Here is an 18256-nt window from a genome sequence, read left to right on the forward strand (position 1 = left end):
AAACAGAAACAAAAAACAGAGGGCTCTCCCCTTTGATTTCCAGACCCTTTTCTTCCTTTAAAGCACTTACCAGAATTTATAACTGCTTTATTAATCTGTTTTCTTATCCCCACTTTCTCTCTGCATAAATTCCATGAAGACACAAACTGATACCTTTCTTGCCACATTCCCAATATCCTGCACTGCACCTGAGCAAAGCTGAGATTCTCAAAGCTATCTCATGAATAAAAGCCTTTTTAATGGTTCTATTTCCAAGTAGTCAGGAACTTCTTTGCTTCTGGATTTTGAGCCTGGTTAATAAGTCTCTGGATCTATGGCTTTCAGTGGAACAGATTTCAGGCAGTCTGGTGACCACTGGTCTTTATGGGAAATGCCTTGACTCAACTCTAAATTGAGATGTCAAGCTAGGCCTCACTCCCGTTCTATTGCCAGAGACTTCAGGCTAAATGATCCAAGCCCCTTTTGTAGGCCCTAGACGTATGCCTAAGTTGCAGTTGGCTGAAGCCACACCTAAGAAGTATGGGAGGTAGGGAGGTGAGACTCAGGCCTTAGCCTGAGCAAACAAGGAACCTTAAAGAGCCTGTGAGGCTGCACCTGTGATTGCTAAGGTTTGGTGCACTGGCATACACCATCCACAATGCTGGGCCCCTGCCAGCATGTGGGCAGGAATCGGGCACAGGGCACAGTTCAAACAGCAGCATTTACTTTGGTTTTCACATCTCCAAGGCTCTGGGAGCCTTTTCAAAGTCTGGTTCTTGAGTTCTGTCACTCTTCCTTCAGCCACTGCAATAGCTGAGGTGTGTAGTAGGTGATGATGATGTCAGCACCTGAGTGAAGAAGCAGAGGAGGAAGCCAAGTGTCAGTTCTGAGCAGACAGAGCTAGATGAGGCTCAGGCAAGAAGGCCACCATGAAGGCTTGCAGCCTGTACGGACACAGCCTGAGGCTAAGCCTGGCTTCAGTTAGCTTCAGACCTTGGGTAAGACATTTTCTCTTTCTGGGCCCCAGTTTGTCAATGCATGGAAAGCAGTGGTGAGACAGGTAGCTTCAACGTTTCTTTCTATGCTGATATGTGGAAATCAAGGCCAACACTGCTGAGGCCTCCTCTTGAAATAAGGATACTGGAGCTAAGTAACGCCATCTTGGCATCTTTTTAGAAGTTAATAGAAGATGGGGACTCTAGAGGGTTTGGAAGATATTCTATGGATTGCAGCTATGTCACGAATTGTTGAGATCAGGAAACTCATACTCCCTCTAGAAAGCTGGGGTTCAGATGGCTCCTGATTGACCCTCGCATAGTGTTTTGTCTATGTATAACACAGTTATTAAAAATAAGTGTTCTCACCTAGCTTGCTTTGTTTTATGTGTAACACCTTTGTCTTTAAAAGCGAAGTGCTGGCTCTGTTCTGGGGGGCTGCTTGTCTTTGAGGCAGGAGTCCACCACGCAGTCGCCTACCTTTTAATAAAAACTTCCAATTTGACCTCTCAAAGTGTAGCTTCTCTATTTTCTCACCATACAACACTCTCTCCCTGCCAGGTCACCTTGGGGGCAGCTGGAGAAGGCTTGCTGAGTCTGGGCCACATTGTCACCTTCAGGTATCAGTATCTAATTTGTTTCCTGCTTCTAGGGCCCTTTCCAGTGAGTGGATAGGGGTCTAGTGTTAACTCTCTAGCTGCCCCTGATCCCAAAGGGAGAGCTGAAGCTGAATTCCATCCCAATAACCAGGATGCTATGCAACATTAGCAAAACCTGCTACCGTTTATGGAGAAGTATTTGTCAAATACCCACAGTATCACTAAATCTTCAGGACAACCATGTACCAGCTTATAACCCTAGTTTACAGATGGGAGCCCTAAAGTAGAAATGGCTTAAGTTCTCACAGCAAAAAAGTAGAAGCCAGGCACTGGTGACTCACACCTGTAATCTTAGCTACTGAGGTGGCTGAAGAAATCAGAACTTGCAGGCAAAGAGTGCAGGCCTCAAATATTTTGTTTCCTTATCTGGGCAAAGCGCCCATCAGTCCCTGCAGCAGGTCACAAACCCCACCCTGCTTGTTTACCTGCTCTGCGGAAGGCGGTCATGGCCTCCAACACGGCAGCCTTGAGATCAAAGGCCCCAGCCCGGGCTCCATGCCACAGCATGGCAAACTCTCCGGACACATGGTACACAGCGAGCGGGAGCTCAGGGTGCTAAAGGAAGGCAGCCATGGGTATGCAGGTTAAAGTGGAGGGTGGATATGCTCCAGCAGTGTCCCTCCCTCCCTGCTCATCCTGGGATCGGCTCAGTCCCCACTCTGAATCACTGCTGCTGGCGGCCCAGTCTATTCTAGGGCGGTTCAATCAGAGTTGTTCAAAGGCCCCTGCAAACTCAGGTGTAACATCTAGGTTGTTAGTTGGGAGGAGTGAGAGGGGAAGACTGCTTGGGGCAGAGTGCTTCAGAGTTCAGAGTACCTCCAAGTCCCAGGACCCCCAGATGAAGGCGCTGAGCCCCAAGCCCCTCCCTCTGCCTCATGCTTACCTTGTCTTTCACTTCCCGTAAAATGTCCAGGTAGGGCATTCCAGGCTTTACCATAAGCATGTCGGCTCCTTCCCGAACATCCCGGTCCTGAAGGATGCAGGAAAAGAAGAGCAATGCTGGGAAGGGGACAGGCTGGGGTGGGGGTGAGGAGACTCAAGCCCTGGTCACTCACCACTGCACGGAGGGCCAGGCCCCGGGCTCCAGGGGGCAACTGGTAGCAGCGGCGGTCTCCAAAAGCTGGGCTGGACTGGGCTGCATCTCTGCAAAGCAGAATTACCAGGGTGGACTCCAGCTTTGCCCCAAGTGGCATATAAAACAGCAGACCCCTGCCTGCCCCACTTACCGGAAAGGGCCATAGAAACAGGAAGCAAATTTGGCACTGTAGCTCATCACTGATACCTGTAAAGAGAGACAGTGGGATATAGTCTCAGCCAGTCCTTTCTAGATGTCACAGGGTAACAGGGCAAGGAGACAGGGCCTCAGGTAGGGCCTATAGCCCACACTCATGGCAGACTCGGCCTGGGTTTTCCCATCAGAAGAAAAGTCTAGACAGCTCTGACTGACTCTTGGTACCTGGGGGCAGGGATGGCCCTGGCACTTTCCTCCATGTCCATGTCCCTTCCTGCACTCCTTGCCCGTACCCTGTTGCCAAGTCCATGTGCCATCAGGGCTTCCTTGATAGCCTCCACGCGTCCATCCATCATGTCCGACGGGGCTACTACCTGACATCCTGGAGAGTAGAGGGTGGCCTTCAGAATGCCCAGTCCCTTCTACCTGTCCCGCCACCTCCCAGCCCCTCCTGGGGACTTCACTCACCAGCCTTGGCATAGGCAAGTGCCACCTCTGCCAGCCGCTGGCGGCTCTCTTCAGCCCGGAAAGCTCCATTCTCACTCAGAAGCCCTGTGGACAAGATGGCTGGGTTCTGGGAGCACTTTGGGCCCAGCCTGGGGAAGAGCTGGGCAAGTGGAGGTGTATGGCTGCAGGGCTGGTGGGAAGGAAGGGAGGAACTGACCGCAGTGACCATGGGAGGTGTAGGGACACAGGCAGACATCACAGGCCACCAGGAGGCTGGGGAAGGTCTTTCTCAACAGCCGGATTGCCTCTATAGCTGGGGATTCCTCGGAGTCCGCTGAGGAGCCCCGCTCATCCTAGAAGACCATGGTAGGTGTGACACATGAAGATCTGGGAGGCCACCTCTGGCAGAGCACAGCCCCAGCCCTTTTCTTTCATTTTATCATGGCCACTGCATGGGGAGGCACAGGGGACTATTCCATTTGTAGAGAGGACAACAGAGATGCAGAGAGAGGGCTTGGCAGCAATCATGGTCATCGACCAAGGATACCCATGCCAGCACAGAGCAGGAGGGAAGGACAAGGCCAGTGTGTAACCTCAGCCCGCTCTGGCCCAGCCTCCCTCCTTCAGCCTTCCTCTGATTCTTCACCTTGGGAACTCTGCTGGGGACACCAAAGATGAGCACGCAGCGTAGGCCATCTTCCACCAGTGGCTTCAGCATCTCTTCCAGCCGGTTTACCCCATATCTGAGGGGCAGTGAGAGGGGCTGAAAGTGTGCAGGTTCTTCTGACCCCTCCCTCCTCACTGCGCCTTTGATAGAAGCCAAATTATACACAGCAGTAGGAGGACATAAATCCCAGACAGACGGGAGGAATGCACCTCCCATTTAAATTGCTGGAAAACCAGGCCCCTAAGCAACAGGGTTATGGAATTAGCTGTGAGTGATCCTCCAAGGTCCTCTTACTAAACTCTCCCTCTAGCTCAGCTTCTCTCTGCAGCAGCCCTGGCTACTGTGCCCCAGGTGATGGGGTGTGCATTATCTTATCAGGCTGTCTCCTCCATTGCGCTACAGCTTTGGTCCCTAGAAAACCCTCCTCCTCACTGCGCCACAGTCTACCTGTCTGGATCCACTATCTCCTGGGTCTGCTCCTTCCTCCTCACCCATGAAATCTCTCCCCACACCATCCCTTTACCCTCCCTGTGCTGTCTCCTACCTGGCCACTCCTGGGAGGCTGGTGATGGGCTGGACGTCATCGGGAACATCCCTGCAAGAGCGAGGGGTGGGCTATGGAGTGGGGGCAGTGGGAAGGGCCACTGGTGGTGGGGTAAAGGGAATGGTGGCCAGGAAGCTGGGAAGGGAAATGGGAGTGGAGATGGAAGGATAGAAGTGGGATTCTGGTTCTGGTGCCCTTGCCTGGTCAACCCCAGGGCCTAAAACAATAATAATAATAATAATAATAATAATAATAATAGGAACAACAAGAATAACAGCGCCAGTGAGAGCAGCTGTAGTCAAAGAACAGCAACCACAGGAAGGGGTCAGTGCTTAAGAAACTTGGAGTTTGAAGGGGTCAGTGATTAAGAAACTTGGAGTTTGAAGCTAGAAGGTCCTGGCTTCCTATCCCAGACACTCTGATTGGCTCAAGTAGTAGAGTGCTAGCCTTGAACAAATGAGGCTCAGTGACAGTGCCCAGGCGCTTACTTCAAGCCCCATAACTAGCACCAAAAAAAAAAGAAGAGAAAGAGAGAAAGAAAAAGAGATTGAATAGCTTCGTATCGTACCTGATATGCAGTAAATATTCTTTACTATCAATAATCACAGTTGTATGATTATTATAAAATCATGTCTAACATATATGCACTGTACCACTGAGAGAACCCTCTCCACTTCTGTTCTTTTGCAAAAGCTCAGGGTAACTAGCAAAGGTACTTTTCTTTTACAAATGGTATGTCTGAGCTCTTTCCCAGTTGTGTCATCCCTAAGACTGCTATCCTTAACCTGTAGGTCACTTCTGACACCTGTAATTCTAGCTGAAGCCCACTTGAACCCTCAATCATCAACTGATGCCTGCTCCAGGCACACACTGCCTCCCACCCCAGGCAGATCAGAGACCTGGCCCATTCCTAGGAACTCACGTGACGAAGATGGGGTAGATGAGGTTAGAGGCACTGAGGGTGGTACTGGCTCCCTGCCAGGCCCGAAGCACTGGGTGGAAGTAGCCGCTGTGCAGAACCGACTGGGGCTGCATGGTGAGGGTGGCAGCTGGTGCAATCGAGGCTTCTGGGTAGTGTGCTGGGGCTCAGCTCTGTGGGGGTAACAGGAAACCATGACACATGGGTCCTATGTTCATGAGATGGTCACATCTGAAGATTGCTCTTCCAGATCTCTCCCTCTCCCCCCCAGTCCACCACAGGTAGGAAGAAAGAGAAGCTTTCAGAAACTTCAGAGCAAGCTGGATCTAATGACAGAACATTCTGGTTTATAGCTTTTTTACTTTTATTTTTTTTAATAAAGTGACAAGTAGCTGGGAACTGGTGGCTCAAGCTTGTAATCCTAGCTACTTAGGAGGCTGAGATCTGAGAACTATAGTTTGAAGCCAGCCTGGGTAGGAAAGCCCATAAGAGTCTTATCTCCATTTTTTTTTTTTTTTGGTGGGTCATGGGGCTTGAACTGTGGCCTGGGCTCTACCATCCTACCTTTGAGCCAAGTCCCACTTCCCATCTTTCTTTTAGAGGTTAATTAGAGATAAGTCTCAGGTCCTTTTGTGCCTGGGCTGCCTTTGAACCTTGATCCTCAGATCTCAGCCTCCTGAGTAGCTAGGATTACAGGTGTGAGCCACTGTGCCCGGAATCATATCTTCATTTAACCACCCCCCCCAAAAAAAGCTAGACGTTGCCATGGTTCAAGTGGTGGAGTGCTAGTCTTGATTTAAAAAAAAAAAAATCTCAGGGAAGCCAGGCACCAGTGGCTCATACCTGTAATCCTAGCTACTCAGGAGGCTGAGATCTGAGGATCATGGTTTGAAACCAACCCAAACAAGAATGTTTATGAGGCTCTTGTCTCCAATTAGAGTAAGAAATCTTAAAAACTAGAAATAAACCAAAAAAATCTGGAAGTGGAGCTGTGGCTTAAGTGTTGAGTGCTGGCTTTAAGGAAAAAAAAAATAAAAAAACACCCAGAGACTGTGCCTAGCCCTGAGTACAAGCCCTAGTACTGGCACACATACAAGCATGCATACACATGCATACACATGCACACGTGCACCCGCTTTCACACGTGTGCACACACACACACTCAAAACACACCAAGTTCCTAGTAATTTGTTTGTATTACATTTTATCAAAGAAAAGCTAAGGATTGGAAATAAAAGAGAACACCAGAATAGATCCTTCCTTACTTGGAAAAACATTAGTCCAGCCAAAATTTAAACTTTGCATATCTCTATGTTCACAGTGGAAATCTTAGCTACGGATAAACAATATCCTGTAATTCTACCTCTACCTGCTAACACCTTGGCGTGTGAACTTCAAATCAGGCATAACATATACAAAGAACAAACAGTACCTGCAAGGCCAAAACAGGGTCAGACACTCAGCTGCCCGTCTTTACCGCCTCCCCCCCCCCCCCCCCAGGAGAACCCTGTCCTCTTTCCTGGAAGGCCTAGCTCTCTATACTACTTCCCATACCCAGGGTCCTCCATTATCTCTTCCCTCTTGAGTTGGTATTTCCTTCTTGCCCACTCAGCAGTGCGGCTTACGAAACAGCCCTTGGTGGCCCTGCTTATCTTGTACTAGTAAAAGGAATTTCTGCAGGGCAGGGTCCAGGATGAGTTCATTTTACCCTTCCCTCACAAGGACTCAATTGAATAAACACTGAATGATAAGAAGTAGAGGGTAGTATGGGTGTTATGCCTAGGGGAGGACCAAGACAGAAGTGGAGCATCACATTTGCTTCTTGAGCACCTGTGATGTGCCAGGCTGAGCTGGCATAGTCATAGGTGACCTCTCCCAAGTTCATAGGCAGGGTTGTGATGCAGCACTGGCTAAAAGTGTATTGCACAGTGGGGAGCCTAGCCTTGGATCCCATGAGTCGGGAAGGCTTGCATTCTGTTCTCCAGGATGTATGTGTTCAACCAGGCTGGGGAAGGAGGACAGGATGCCTTCAAGTAAGGGGATAGAAGATGGCTGAGCATGGTCCTGAAGATAGGCAGAAGGAGGGGAGGAGACAAGAAGGGCCAGAATAAATCAGGAGAAAGTTCTGAGCAGAAATTAAAGCTGTGGTCAAAGCCATTGGGAAAATAAATCAAGAGCACACCGGAAGCAGAGAAGCACAGAAGCTGTGAGGAGCCAGGGGGCTGGAAGGAAGGGCCATTTTGAGTCAGCCAAGAGGCAGTCTCTTAGGGTAGATGCTCCAAATTTGCCTGACCTGAATGCAGTAGGGCCAGGGCCCTGATCGGAAGACGCTGGGAAACCAGAGGGAAAGAGTTCCATTTTAGATATTTCCTTTTGGAGGTGCCTGGAGGAACACCGAATAGCCAAGTAAGAGGGGAGAATTAGAGCTGCAGGGTCTGATAGACTCTAGTCCGACTGTTCTCTGTACAAAGAGAGGTTCAAGCCACAGAGTGGGCAGGGACTTACCTTAGGTTATGCAGCAAGTTAAGAGGCTAAAACAGGACTAGAATACTGGACCCTTCAGTGTGTTGGTGCACCCTTTCTGCCTGTCTCCTTGGCCTCTTCAGCTTCCCTACAGTCAGCCCAGGGGCTCCCCTTATCCTATCTTCCTCATGGCTGTGGTTGGAATTATCAGAAGCTACACAAGGTCTCACTGAGCTACCACACCCCTGGGTGGGCCAGCCTCATCACTGGATGCAGACTAGAGTTCCCCAGAGCTGTCTCAACAATCCTTGAGCAGATAGGAGGTCCAGTCTGTCTATTTTCTGTAAGATTTTGCTCATGTCTACCAGGAGCAGGCTAAGAGAGTTAATTAAGAGTAAAGGGTTTGATTTTGTTCTAGACCCCTTGTGCAGGGGTGTACATAGAACATTTGATTCAGTAGATGTCTTTCTGATTATACTGTTTCTGCGTTGTATGCTGGAAAGATGGAGAAAAAAAAACAACAAAAAAATGTACTTCATGTATCAGTAATGTGCTGGGCCCTGGCATTGGAACTTAATATTTCTATTACCTTGTTCAAGTACAAAAATGTTCCTTTCAGTGACTGGTAATAAACGTTCAGAAGAGTTACCTGACTTGCTCAAAGTCACTCTGAAGAGTCAAATTAAAAAAAAAAAAATTGGGGCTGGGAGCGTGGCTTAGTGTTAACGTGCTCACCTAGCATGCACGATGCACTAGGTTTGATTCCCTGGAACCACAGTCACAGGAAAAATCGGAAGTGACACTGTTGCTCAAGTGGCAGAGCACTAGCCTTGAGCAAAAAGTGTCTAAGGGCAATGCCCAGGCCCTGAGTTCAAACCCCAAAGCTGGCAAAATAATAATAATAAAATAATAATAACTGTATGTGTGTGTGCCAGTCCTGGGAGCCTTTAATTCAAAGCCTAGGCAGGCACCATCCTTGTGCTTTTTTCCTCAAGGCTAGCACTCTGTCACTTAAGACACAGTTCCACTTCACGTTTTTGGTAGTTTGATAGAGACACAAGTGTTACAGACTTTCCTGCCTAGGCTGGCTTTGAACTGTTTCCTGAGTAGCTAGGATTGTGGTGTGAGGTACCTGGCTAAATCAAACTTTAAAACCAGTGTGGCTCACGCCTGTAATCCTAGCTACTCAGGAGGCTGAGATAGGAGGATCAAGCTCAGGCACAAAAGGACCTGAGACTCTTATTTCCAATTAACTGCTAGAAAACGAGAAGTGGGGCTTGGCTCAAGGGTAGGGTGGTAGCCTTGAGCTGAAGAGCTCAGGGACAGCGCTCGAGCCAGAGTTGAAGTCCCACGACCCACAAAAAAAAAAACCCCAAAAAACAAAAACAAAATAACCCCAAAACTTTAAAACTAGGTATACACTGACTCATTACCTGGTGCATGAAACTTTTGCAGAACACCCTAAATTCTGGAATTCAAACCTGTATTACACTGTCCTAAAGGAACATCTTTAGAAGCCTAAGGGAACAGCAGACAGCTGCAGGCTTATCTGGAGCTGGGACAGGGTTGCTTGGAGCAGGGTGGTCCCAGTTTCAGGATCCTGGGAGAGGTAGGGAAGGAAGGGAAGGGGAGAGAAGGGAAGGGAAGCCAGAGCAGCTTCATTGCTGAACTTCCACTGGGGGTGACGGAGGGATGGCCAAAAAGACAACAGATTGAGAAACACATCTCAGTGCTGAAAGAATTTGGAGACTGAAAATGAATGATCCTACTTAATCCCTCCTGTTTTAATGTGGAAGATGGGTGTGAGATGGCAGGGAGGCACAGAGGGAAGAGCTGACCCTGAGGCTCTTCTTGGCTTCCAGCCCTGTACACCGTGACCTCTACCACACAGAGGCAGTCAGTTACAAACAGTACTGTGCAGAGTGTCCCGAACAAACCGTGTCCACAAGGCCAAGGTGTGCCTTGTGAAAAGTCCTCAAAATTTGGAATATTTTCCCATAGTGGAAGGGCATTCTCTCTCTCCTCAAATTAAGAAAGCTTGCACCCCATTCAGAGGACTAAGCCATCATGAGGTCTCACATATCCACTCACATCATTACAGGTTACCTTTGCTGGCAAACAGTACAGAGCAGCTTAGAAAGAACCATGTCACAAGCTGTGCATAGGAGGCTTCTAGCTTCTCCTTCTTGCTACTGGGGAGAATGAAATCTGAGGATCTTAGTTCAAAGTCAGCCTGGGGAGCATGGCCTAGTGGTAGAGTACTTGCCTAGTGTGCACAAAGCCCTGGGTTCAATTCTTTGGTACTACATACACAGAAAAAGCTGGAAGTGGTACTGTAACTCAAGTGGTAGAGCGCTAGCTAGCCTTGAGAAAGTCTAAGGACAGTGCTCAGGTCCTGAGTGCAAGCCGCAGGACTAGCCAAAAAAAAAAAAAGCCAGGCAAGACCAAAAAATCCATGTATCTTCAACTATCAAAATGCTGGATGTGGAGCTGTGTGGCTCAAGTGGCAGAATGCTAGCCTTGAGCAAAAAAGCTAACAGATAGCACCCAGGTCTTGCATTCAAGCCCCAGGAACACACACACACACACACACACACACCACCACCACCACCACCACCAAGAAAAAAGAGAAAAAGGAGAACCAAGTTTTAGAGTCAAATAGTCCCCAGCTCTGAGCTCAGCTTAAGGTTGGTAGTCTTTCATTGCCTTCCTTCAAAAATCTATGAAATGGACTAATATTCCAAAACTTTAGAGCTGTGAAAAAAATGAGAAGTGAGGTATGTATCTGGCACCAACCACCCAGTAAATACGTGGCTCATTCGATTACTATTAGGGGCAGGACTAAGCTGGGCCTCCTGTGCCACATATGGAAGGGAAGACATCTGTTCAAGCCATATAGGCCACAGCTGTTTCAAGATACCTGAGGTGAGGTCCTTGTCCTCCAGTAGCTTTGGTGGTAGAGAAGTAAAGTAACCACCACACAGATCCTGACCAGAGGGTGACCTAGGGCTTGATTTTCTGGGAGTCACAGCTTCAAGGAAGAAGGGACACCTAAGCACAGCTGTTCACAATAACTGTTAAGGTTTCCTTCTCCTTTGGCAACATGCCCCTCCACCTGGAGTAAGTTTGGGGAGTGGCTGTGAAGGAGCTCCAGGTTGTACTCTAGAGGATTCCAGAGGCGGTGTTCTTGGCACAGGGAGTATGGAGCTGCTGCCAGATCTGGTAGGCTCTGGACTCACTGAAGAGGAGGCAGTTAAAAGAGCCAGCTGGGTAGAAGGGCTGGTTGAGGCTGAGAAATTCAAAGTCCCAGAAAGGCTCAGAACAGCAGCTGTTTGACAGTTTCTGCAAAGGGACAGATTGGTGGCCTATTTGCATTTCCTGACTACTTTGTGCCTGCTGGACCACAGATTAACTCAGGTATTAAAGGAAGGAGACCCTTGCCTGGCCCTAGAGCTTTTAATCATCCTTGGGTTAGACATTTGGAGTGGGAAGGAGAAGCTGCTGTTTCACAGCCTCCTAGAGTATGTTGGCTTAGAGCTTACATCACTCAAATAAGGCTGAAACTGGGCTCAGAGGAGGAGAAACACTGAAGTTCATGCAGCAGGTCAGCTGTAAATCTGGGCACGAATTCAGGTGACCAGCAGTCTAGTCCTCATTTTTCACCCTAACTATAAAGTGGACTTCAAATCGTCTTCCCAGCAGACTGTGTTTACGGATCAAGGAAGAAAGGGGGTGTAATGCTAATTCTGAATCTGGCTGCTGCTGGTAGAGCCAGGAGAGTGGGGTTTAGAGTCTGAGATGTGGGGACAAATTCTATTTCCAGCTATGTGACCTCAGTTTTCTCAGCTGTTAAGTGGGGACCAGAATCGGCCTCAATGAGTTGTTGTAAAAGACTGAGGGGATTCCTAGCACAAGCAGCTCCTATTGTTTCCAGATCTTTCCTCCAGCACACTCGATAGCCCCGCTGTGATGGGAAACCGCCTGGCGGTGTCCGGCGGGGAGGTTGGAAAGGCAGCCCCAGGAGATGAGAAGCGGAGCACCGACTCAGGCCTCAACCCTAGGTGTTTTGCCTAAGGCAGGAGGCGTGAGGGGGGGAGGTTCTCCCGCTGCAGCGCCAGCCCATTAGGGCACAACACAAGCTGGCAGGCAATATCCTTGGCGCAGCGGCACCTGCTCTGCTCTGTAGCTGCCTTTAAGCCCACCACCTCCTGGAGTCCCACTTACCTGACTAGAGCTCCGAACCGCTGGCGCAGCCACCGCAGTCTCCGACTCAGGTCTCCGGGTCTCACGTGGGGGCGGGGCGGCTCAACCGGAAGCAGCTCCCCCCACACGCCTGCCCGCCCCTCATAGCATGAAACCACGCCCCGCAGGACAGCCAAGAGACAATTGGCCAGTTCCAGAGAGGCCCGCCCACCCACGACCAATCGGATATGCCCGCGGGCTGCAGAGCCCGCCCCTCCCTAAGCAAGCACTACGCTAAGCTTGGCTAGACCACAGGGCTCCCACGTGGGCGCCTCGGCTCTCGGCTTAACCCTGCCTTCACCCCTGGGTTCACTTTACAGTGCTCATATCCGCATAGGCAAACTTGGTGCTGGCTCCCTGGTGAAAGGACAGTGGGCATTAATGAAATTAAAACACCACCACAATGGCCTAACGCAATGGCTAAGTCTCCTTTCACAGAATGATGAGCATTTTAGAGTTCTTGAGTTCAGCATCAGACTGTTTTCTCATTTCAGTGAAAAATTAATCCAGCATAACTAATTTACTCAGAACCTAATCTGTGCCATGGGTTGGGAGATGGAATATGAAGAGACAGGAGAATTAAAAAACAAACAGGCAAAAAAAAAAAACCCAATCAAAACAACAAAAAACCCTTCCAAATCTGACAGGGGCTTCAGACAGGACAATGATGGGTACATTAAAATCTGACTAGAGGTGGTGGTTTTGGTCTTGTGCAGGTGCAGCAAGAATCTGGAGAGATTTATGGGACCAGAAATGAGGCAGAAAGCAGTTTGGTGGTTATGAAGGCCTGGGAAATGTCTTGAAACTAAAGATACTGTTTGTGTAACACCAACTTGTTCACTTAAGAATATTTCATTTTATGTTTTGTGATTTTTTGCAACTCTTTAACAAAACCCCACTAAATACAATCTGATATTCTACACATTGCTGTTAAGGGAAAAAGGATATGTAGGACTGGTGAAATACCAGAATAGGGAGATTAATTTTTTGTCAATTTTGACCAAGTTACCATAGTTCTGAAAGGTGTTAACATGAGGGGAAAGGTGGATAAGGAGTATATAATCTTTCTACTCTTTGTAACTTTTTTTTTTTGTAAATCTAAAATTACTCCAAGACAAAATGTTTATTAAAACAAAAGCCAGGGGCCAGGAGTTTGGCCTAGTGGTAGAGTGCTTGCGTAGCATGCACAAAGACCTGGGTTTGATTCCTCAGTACCACTTGACATCAGAAAAAGCCAGAAGTGGTGCTATGGTTCAAGTGGTAGAGTGCTAGCCTTGAGGAAAGCCCACGGACTGTGCTCAGACTCTGAGTTCATGTCCCTAGACTGGCAAAACAAAACAAAACAAAGCCATAACCATGCCAGACTACTGGGACGTGATCCCAATTTTCATAAATTGGTGGTAAGATTTTAAATCATTTCTCTCTAAAAAAGCCTCAACTTATTGGTAAAAACGCAGGACTAGGCTGTGTAGGAGTCCTTTTTTTTGTTGTTGTTGTGTTTTTTTTTTGGTTGGTTGTGGGGCTTGACTCTGGGCCTGTGTCCTGTCCCTGAGCTCTTCAGCTCAAGACTAGCACTCTACCCGTTGAGCTACAGTGCCACTTCTTGGTTTTCTGGTGGCTAATTGGAGATGAGAGCCTCTTGGACTTTTGTGCCTGGGCTGGCTTTGAACTGTGATTCTCAGATCTCAGCCTCCTGAGTAGCTAGGATTAGAGGCTTGAGCCACAGGCACCCAGCTTAGAAATCCTTTTAATATTCAGATGGATTACAATCTGTGGGCATGTATGGCCTTGTTAAAGGCATAACATTCTCCTAGTCTAATAAAGAGGGCTGGAGGTGTGGCTGGTGTGCCAGCCAATCAAGCACAAGAGCCAGAGTTCAAATCCCCATACTGCCCCACCCCATCCCTAATCCCACTACTAGAGAATGAAATGTGTTTGGGAAAAACTGATGGCTGTCCTAAGATTTCTCTTAGTTGGTATACTCTGTAGCTTTAAATCAGCAACATTTTTCTTTAAGTTTGGTAAGGGATGGAGCAGGATAAACACAATTCATATGGATTTTTTTTCTGACTCATTCTTGACTAGAACACTAATAGTGTTATTTAGGAGAGTAAAAGGTTAGAACAGATGTTGGTGAGCCTGCCTTACAGTTTAAAGTATAGATTTTATTTCACAGGAAGCAGGTAGGGATTGTAGTCCAGTCATGTTACAGGGGGATCCAGTTGTCAACTAATACTGAGAGGAAACTAGAGGATACAGAGATGGGGCTGGAAACTGAGCTCAAAGGAAATCAGAGTCCAGATGAGACTTCAGGGATTAGCTTGGAGTGGTGGGAGTTAAGAAAGGGGGAAAAAAAGTCACTTGAAGTGACCAGTGGACCTACTCTTCATGACATCTTTCTTGAGAAAGGGTCTCAGTATGTGGCACAAGCTGCCATACAGTTTCAAATGATCTTCAAGTGCTTGGATTACTGGCATGTGCTATCATGCCCAATGTAACTTTTACAATCTGACTTGCAATCTGATAACTATGTAGATTGGAGAGGGAGTAGAGCTGTGTTTAAGAAACAGCAGAGGTTAAAGCTGGGTGCTGGTGGCTCATATCCATAATCCCAGCCACTCAGGAGTCTGAAATCTGAGGACTGTGGTTCAAGCCAGTCTAAAGCAGGAAACTCTGTGACACTTTTTATCTCCAATTAACTGTCAAAAAGCTGGAAATGAAGCTATGGCTCCAAATAACAGAATGCTAGCCTTGAGCACAAAACCTCAGAAACAAATGCCCAGGGCATGATTTCAAGCCTGAGGACCAGCACAAAAGAAGGGGGGGGGGGGAAAGGGAGAGGAAGAGAGAGAGGTTAAAAAAGGAGGTAACAGCAATGCTACTATATAGGATTTAAAGCATTTAAAGCAGTTGCAAATATGCAAGTCACCAAAAGCAATTGTTGTGGTACTGAAAAGTACAACACCTACTGGTCATCCAAGGTCATGCAAGCCCCAGTGTTTGCTTACAAAGGGCTGGCCAGTCCATATTCCAAGTACTGTATGGAGTGATCAGTGGGTCGTCTCCAAAGCCATACTCTAGGACTCATCAGTTTAAACAACAATTCTTTATTTATATAAAACATTACAATCTTCTCAAAAGTCTTGTTACTTATCAACAAACTTTTCATTGTATTCATCTAACAAGTGTCCAGCTATATAACACTACCTGACAATCCCAAGCGCTCAAGTAAGACAAGAACATGCTTGGAATACTGAATGGAAGAGAAGACTAAGAAAACCCAACACAGGTACTTTAGAAGCAGTTAAAGGAGGGTATGTGTATGATTCCTGAGCACCATCAGATTTCCCTTAAAGTTGAATTTTATAAAACCATTTTAATGACATGACACTAGGGAATCAGAAGAATCTGCACCTTGGGATATAAGCAGGCATTCAAAGTACCTAGACTGGCAAACAAAGTGGGAATGGAAAGCAGAGAGGTAAAAAGAAACAAGAAGAGAGAAGCACAGAGGGAGAAAATTATGTCTAGGAGAAAGTCTAGAGCTGGTCACAAGTCTAGGGCCAGAAAAAGCCTGGGATTTTACACCTTCCAGGAGGTGATAATTCTAAAGCTATACAGTGGTTGGGGGGTGAGATACATGTAGCAATAGTCATGTGTTCTGTAAGACAAACATGGCACCTTTGCAGGACCAACTTCAATCTACACTGCTATTTTGACAGCATATAAGTAGCCAGAGTGCAGCTACCTCAGCAAGTCAAATGGAAAGGTCATAAGGAAGAGCTGCAAGCAAAGTGGGCCTAGCGGAAAAGCAAAGCTTAATGTCACTGTGTCAAATAAAGAGACGACAGACTGGATTTCATTATTCTCCCAGCATTCTGGTAGTTTCCTAAAGCAGAAACATTCAGATTACTATTCTTTCTTTGGTGCTAGAGATGGAACCCAGGACCATCCATCGCGGCACATGCTAGGCAAATGCTCTATCACTGAGCTACGGTCCCAGCCTCCTGACCATGCTTAATAAGTGACTACTGTATTGCCAAATATTGTACAATCAAACATGGGCTGACCATGATCAAAGTCCCAAATTTTCCTGAGCCTTCACTGCCTCCGTAATCTGGAACACAGCTAGCAGCATGGAAATTATTATTACTTTTATGGAGGAACAGGGAAATAGGGGATCAAAACACTATTTAAACATACACTTCAGTAAATAAAAGATGTCACTTGGCCAATTTAATCAGCATTCAGAATCCTCCTTACTAGAACATCATAACTTTCAGACCAATCAAGCAAAACAGGATTCTGCTATTCGGATGCTCCAAGTCTGGGATAATTTTACTCAGTTTTTGATCCCAGGCACTTGTGTCTAAGACCATTTACCCAGCAGAGAAAAGCTTCATATAAACACAAGACATTTCAAGATGGTATCTTCTAGGATGCCATCCTGTCCACCCTACTCTATTCAGTTGTCTACTTCTTCCTCTTCATTTTGCTCATCCTCTTCCAGCCTTTCTTCATCTTCATCATTGTCCTCATCCCTGCTCTTGTCTGGCTCCTCTGAATCTGTTTTTTTGTCTTTGTCCTTCTTCTTTTGTTCTGATGCCTCCTTCTTGCCTTTCTGCTCCCGCCTATATGCTGTTAGAAAAGACAAATGGGATTAGAAGGCAGAACTAGCAACTAGCTTCATCATATAATAAAATAAAAAATACCACAGAAGGAGCTCAGCCTCCCAAATACGATGGTACCATCTAATCTGTGTGGAGTCCACCTCAGTACTAGCTCACTGGACCTCCAGGTAACTATACTGAAAGCCTCAAGACTAGGTGATCAGAGTACAGAGGATACACATGTTCATGTTTCAGAACGCAGAAGGGTGGATACCTTCTAGAGCTTCTTTCAAGGGGGTAACGAACCGCTGGAACTCCATCTCTTCCATGGCGGAGAGCACATCGCTGGCATTGAGTGTCTTGCGCTTTCCTTTCATCGCAAAGTTATTGGCACTGGAAGAAAGAGATCACAGGCTGGCCGACTCTCTCCCACCAGGTTGGAGTAATGGAAACCCGTACACGCACAGGGGGGACGAGGGAGCCGTGTACATCTTAGATACATGGGCTTTTGTGTGACACCAGTAAGTCCTTCTTTTCCCTGCACAAAGGGCGAAGGCAGAAATCGTGTTATTTTGCTCCAGAACATGTAGAAAGTGCAGGAGGGCTGTGGCTGCCTCCTCCACGGATTCACCCCTGGAGTCTGTGTATGTCAAGCTACCAACTGGGGAGGCAGGCGGTCTCCGCGCTCCGGCCGAGCTCTGGGTCGCTCGGCCGCACTCACCAGGACGTGGCGTACAGCACGAAGACGCTGGCGGCGCGGGAGATGGCGCTCCGGGCCTCCTTGGAGATGTTGACTCCGTCCGGGAGCTGGAAGGGGGAGGAGGTGAAACACGAACGCCAGCACGACTTGCTTCCCGCCGGCCCGCTCCTTCGCCCTAACCTATCCGCCAGCCCAAGCAACTCACCGCCTCCTTGATAATCCTAGTGATGACCGCGTTGGGCAGATTCAGGTCCTCGGGCCTCTCCGCCATCGCCACCGCAGGGGCCCGAGCTTCCTCCGCCCCAGGCCTCCTTCTTCAGGGTACCACAGTGTCCGGACTTCCCGCGTCGCTGAAGTTTGGTCCTCCGAGGTTTCCGTCTCACCCCACGTTGCTCACCATGTCCCACAGTGCCCCGCGCACCACACTTTCCTTCCTGTCCTAGGCCCGCCCCCTCCTCTGGTCAGCGCGTCGGACCTTTTCAGACCTCAGCATTTTTGGCCCATTGGGGTTTCCGTCTGAGCCAACTTTGTGTTCATGTTCTCCCCAAACTCTGTGTGGATGCGTGCGCGCGCGCTTGCTTTCCATCATCACCGTGTCTGGAGCTTTTGGGCCAAACGAAGTATGTGGCAGTGAGGCTTCCGTTCATTCCCCGTCGTGCTTTGCGCTGCTACCGGGCAGGTGACTACCGGGCCAGGAAGCTTAGCATGTGCATGGCGAGGGCGTGCCCAGAGCCGACTGGGCGGGGTCTTTCCTAACGAAGGCGGGTTGATAGGAGGGGCCTTTCCCTAAAGAGGCGTGA

At 48.2% G+C, this 18256-nt stretch overlaps 2 protein-coding genes across 2 annotated transcripts; both read right to left on the reverse strand.

Moving 5' to 3' along the window:
- Positions 1–681: 681 nt before the first annotated feature.
- Positions 682–12213, reverse strand: Alad (aminolevulinate dehydratase). The gene is made up of 12 exons (XM_090330470.1): positions 12129–12213; positions 5445–5614; positions 4523–4573; positions 3958–4054; positions 3529–3664; positions 3333–3416; positions 3158–3246; positions 2860–2915; positions 2689–2776; positions 2517–2603; positions 2059–2188; positions 682–827 (listed from the first exon to the last, which is right to left on the reverse strand). The coding sequence occupies exons 2-12, from the start codon at positions 5555–5557 to the stop codon at positions 766–768; spliced, it is 993 nt and encodes a 330-aa protein (XP_090186596.1). The 5' UTR covers positions 5558–5614; positions 12129–12213; the 3' UTR covers positions 682–765.
- Positions 12214–16356: 4143 nt separating this feature from the next.
- On the reverse strand, positions 16357–18089 carry Pole3 (DNA polymerase epsilon 3, accessory subunit). The gene is made up of 4 exons (XM_090330471.1): positions 17662–18089; positions 17478–17563; positions 17031–17149; positions 16357–16784 (listed from the first exon to the last, which is right to left on the reverse strand). Exons 1-4 carry the CDS (start codon positions 17725–17727, stop codon positions 16612–16614), a joined length of 444 nt encoding a protein of 147 aa, XP_090186597.1. The 5' UTR covers positions 17728–18089; the 3' UTR covers positions 16357–16611.
- Positions 18090–18256: the final 167 nt, after the last annotated feature.

Source organism: Megascapheus bottae, chromosome 3, assembly GCF_031878675.1.
Source record: "Megascapheus bottae isolate mThoBot1 chromosome 3, mThoBot2.hap1, whole genome shotgun sequence".
NCBI classification, from domain to species: domain Eukaryota; kingdom Metazoa; phylum Chordata; class Mammalia; order Rodentia; family Geomyidae; genus Megascapheus; species Megascapheus bottae.

Excerpts from the sequence above, each read along its gene's own strand:
- Alad (XM_090330470.1), bottom strand. The coding sequence starts at position 5,557 with ATGCAGCCCCAGTCGGTTCTGCACAGCGGCTACTTCCACCCAGTGCTT. Across the intron at positions 3,665-3,957 it reads TCCCCAGCAGAGTTCCCAAG|GATGAGCGGGGCTCCTCAGC; the intron begins GTGAAGAATCAG and ends ATGGTCTTCTAG. Across the intron at positions 3,247-3,332 it reads ACTTGCCTATGCCAAGGCTG|GATGTCAGGTAGTAGCCCCG; the intron begins GTGAGTGAAGTC and ends TCTACTCTCCAG.
- Pole3 (XM_090330471.1), bottom strand. The coding sequence starts at position 17,727 with ATGGCGGAGAGGCCCGAGGACCTGAATCTGCCCAACGCGGTCATCACT. Across the intron at positions 17,150-17,477 it reads GTGCTGTACGCCACGTCCTG|TGCCAATAACTTTGCGATGA; the intron begins GTGAGTGCGGCC and ends TCTTTCTTCCAG. Across the intron at positions 16,785-17,030 it reads CTTGAAAGAAGCTCTAGAAG|CATATAGGCGGGAGCAGAAA; the intron begins GTATCCACCCTT and ends CTTTTCTAACAG.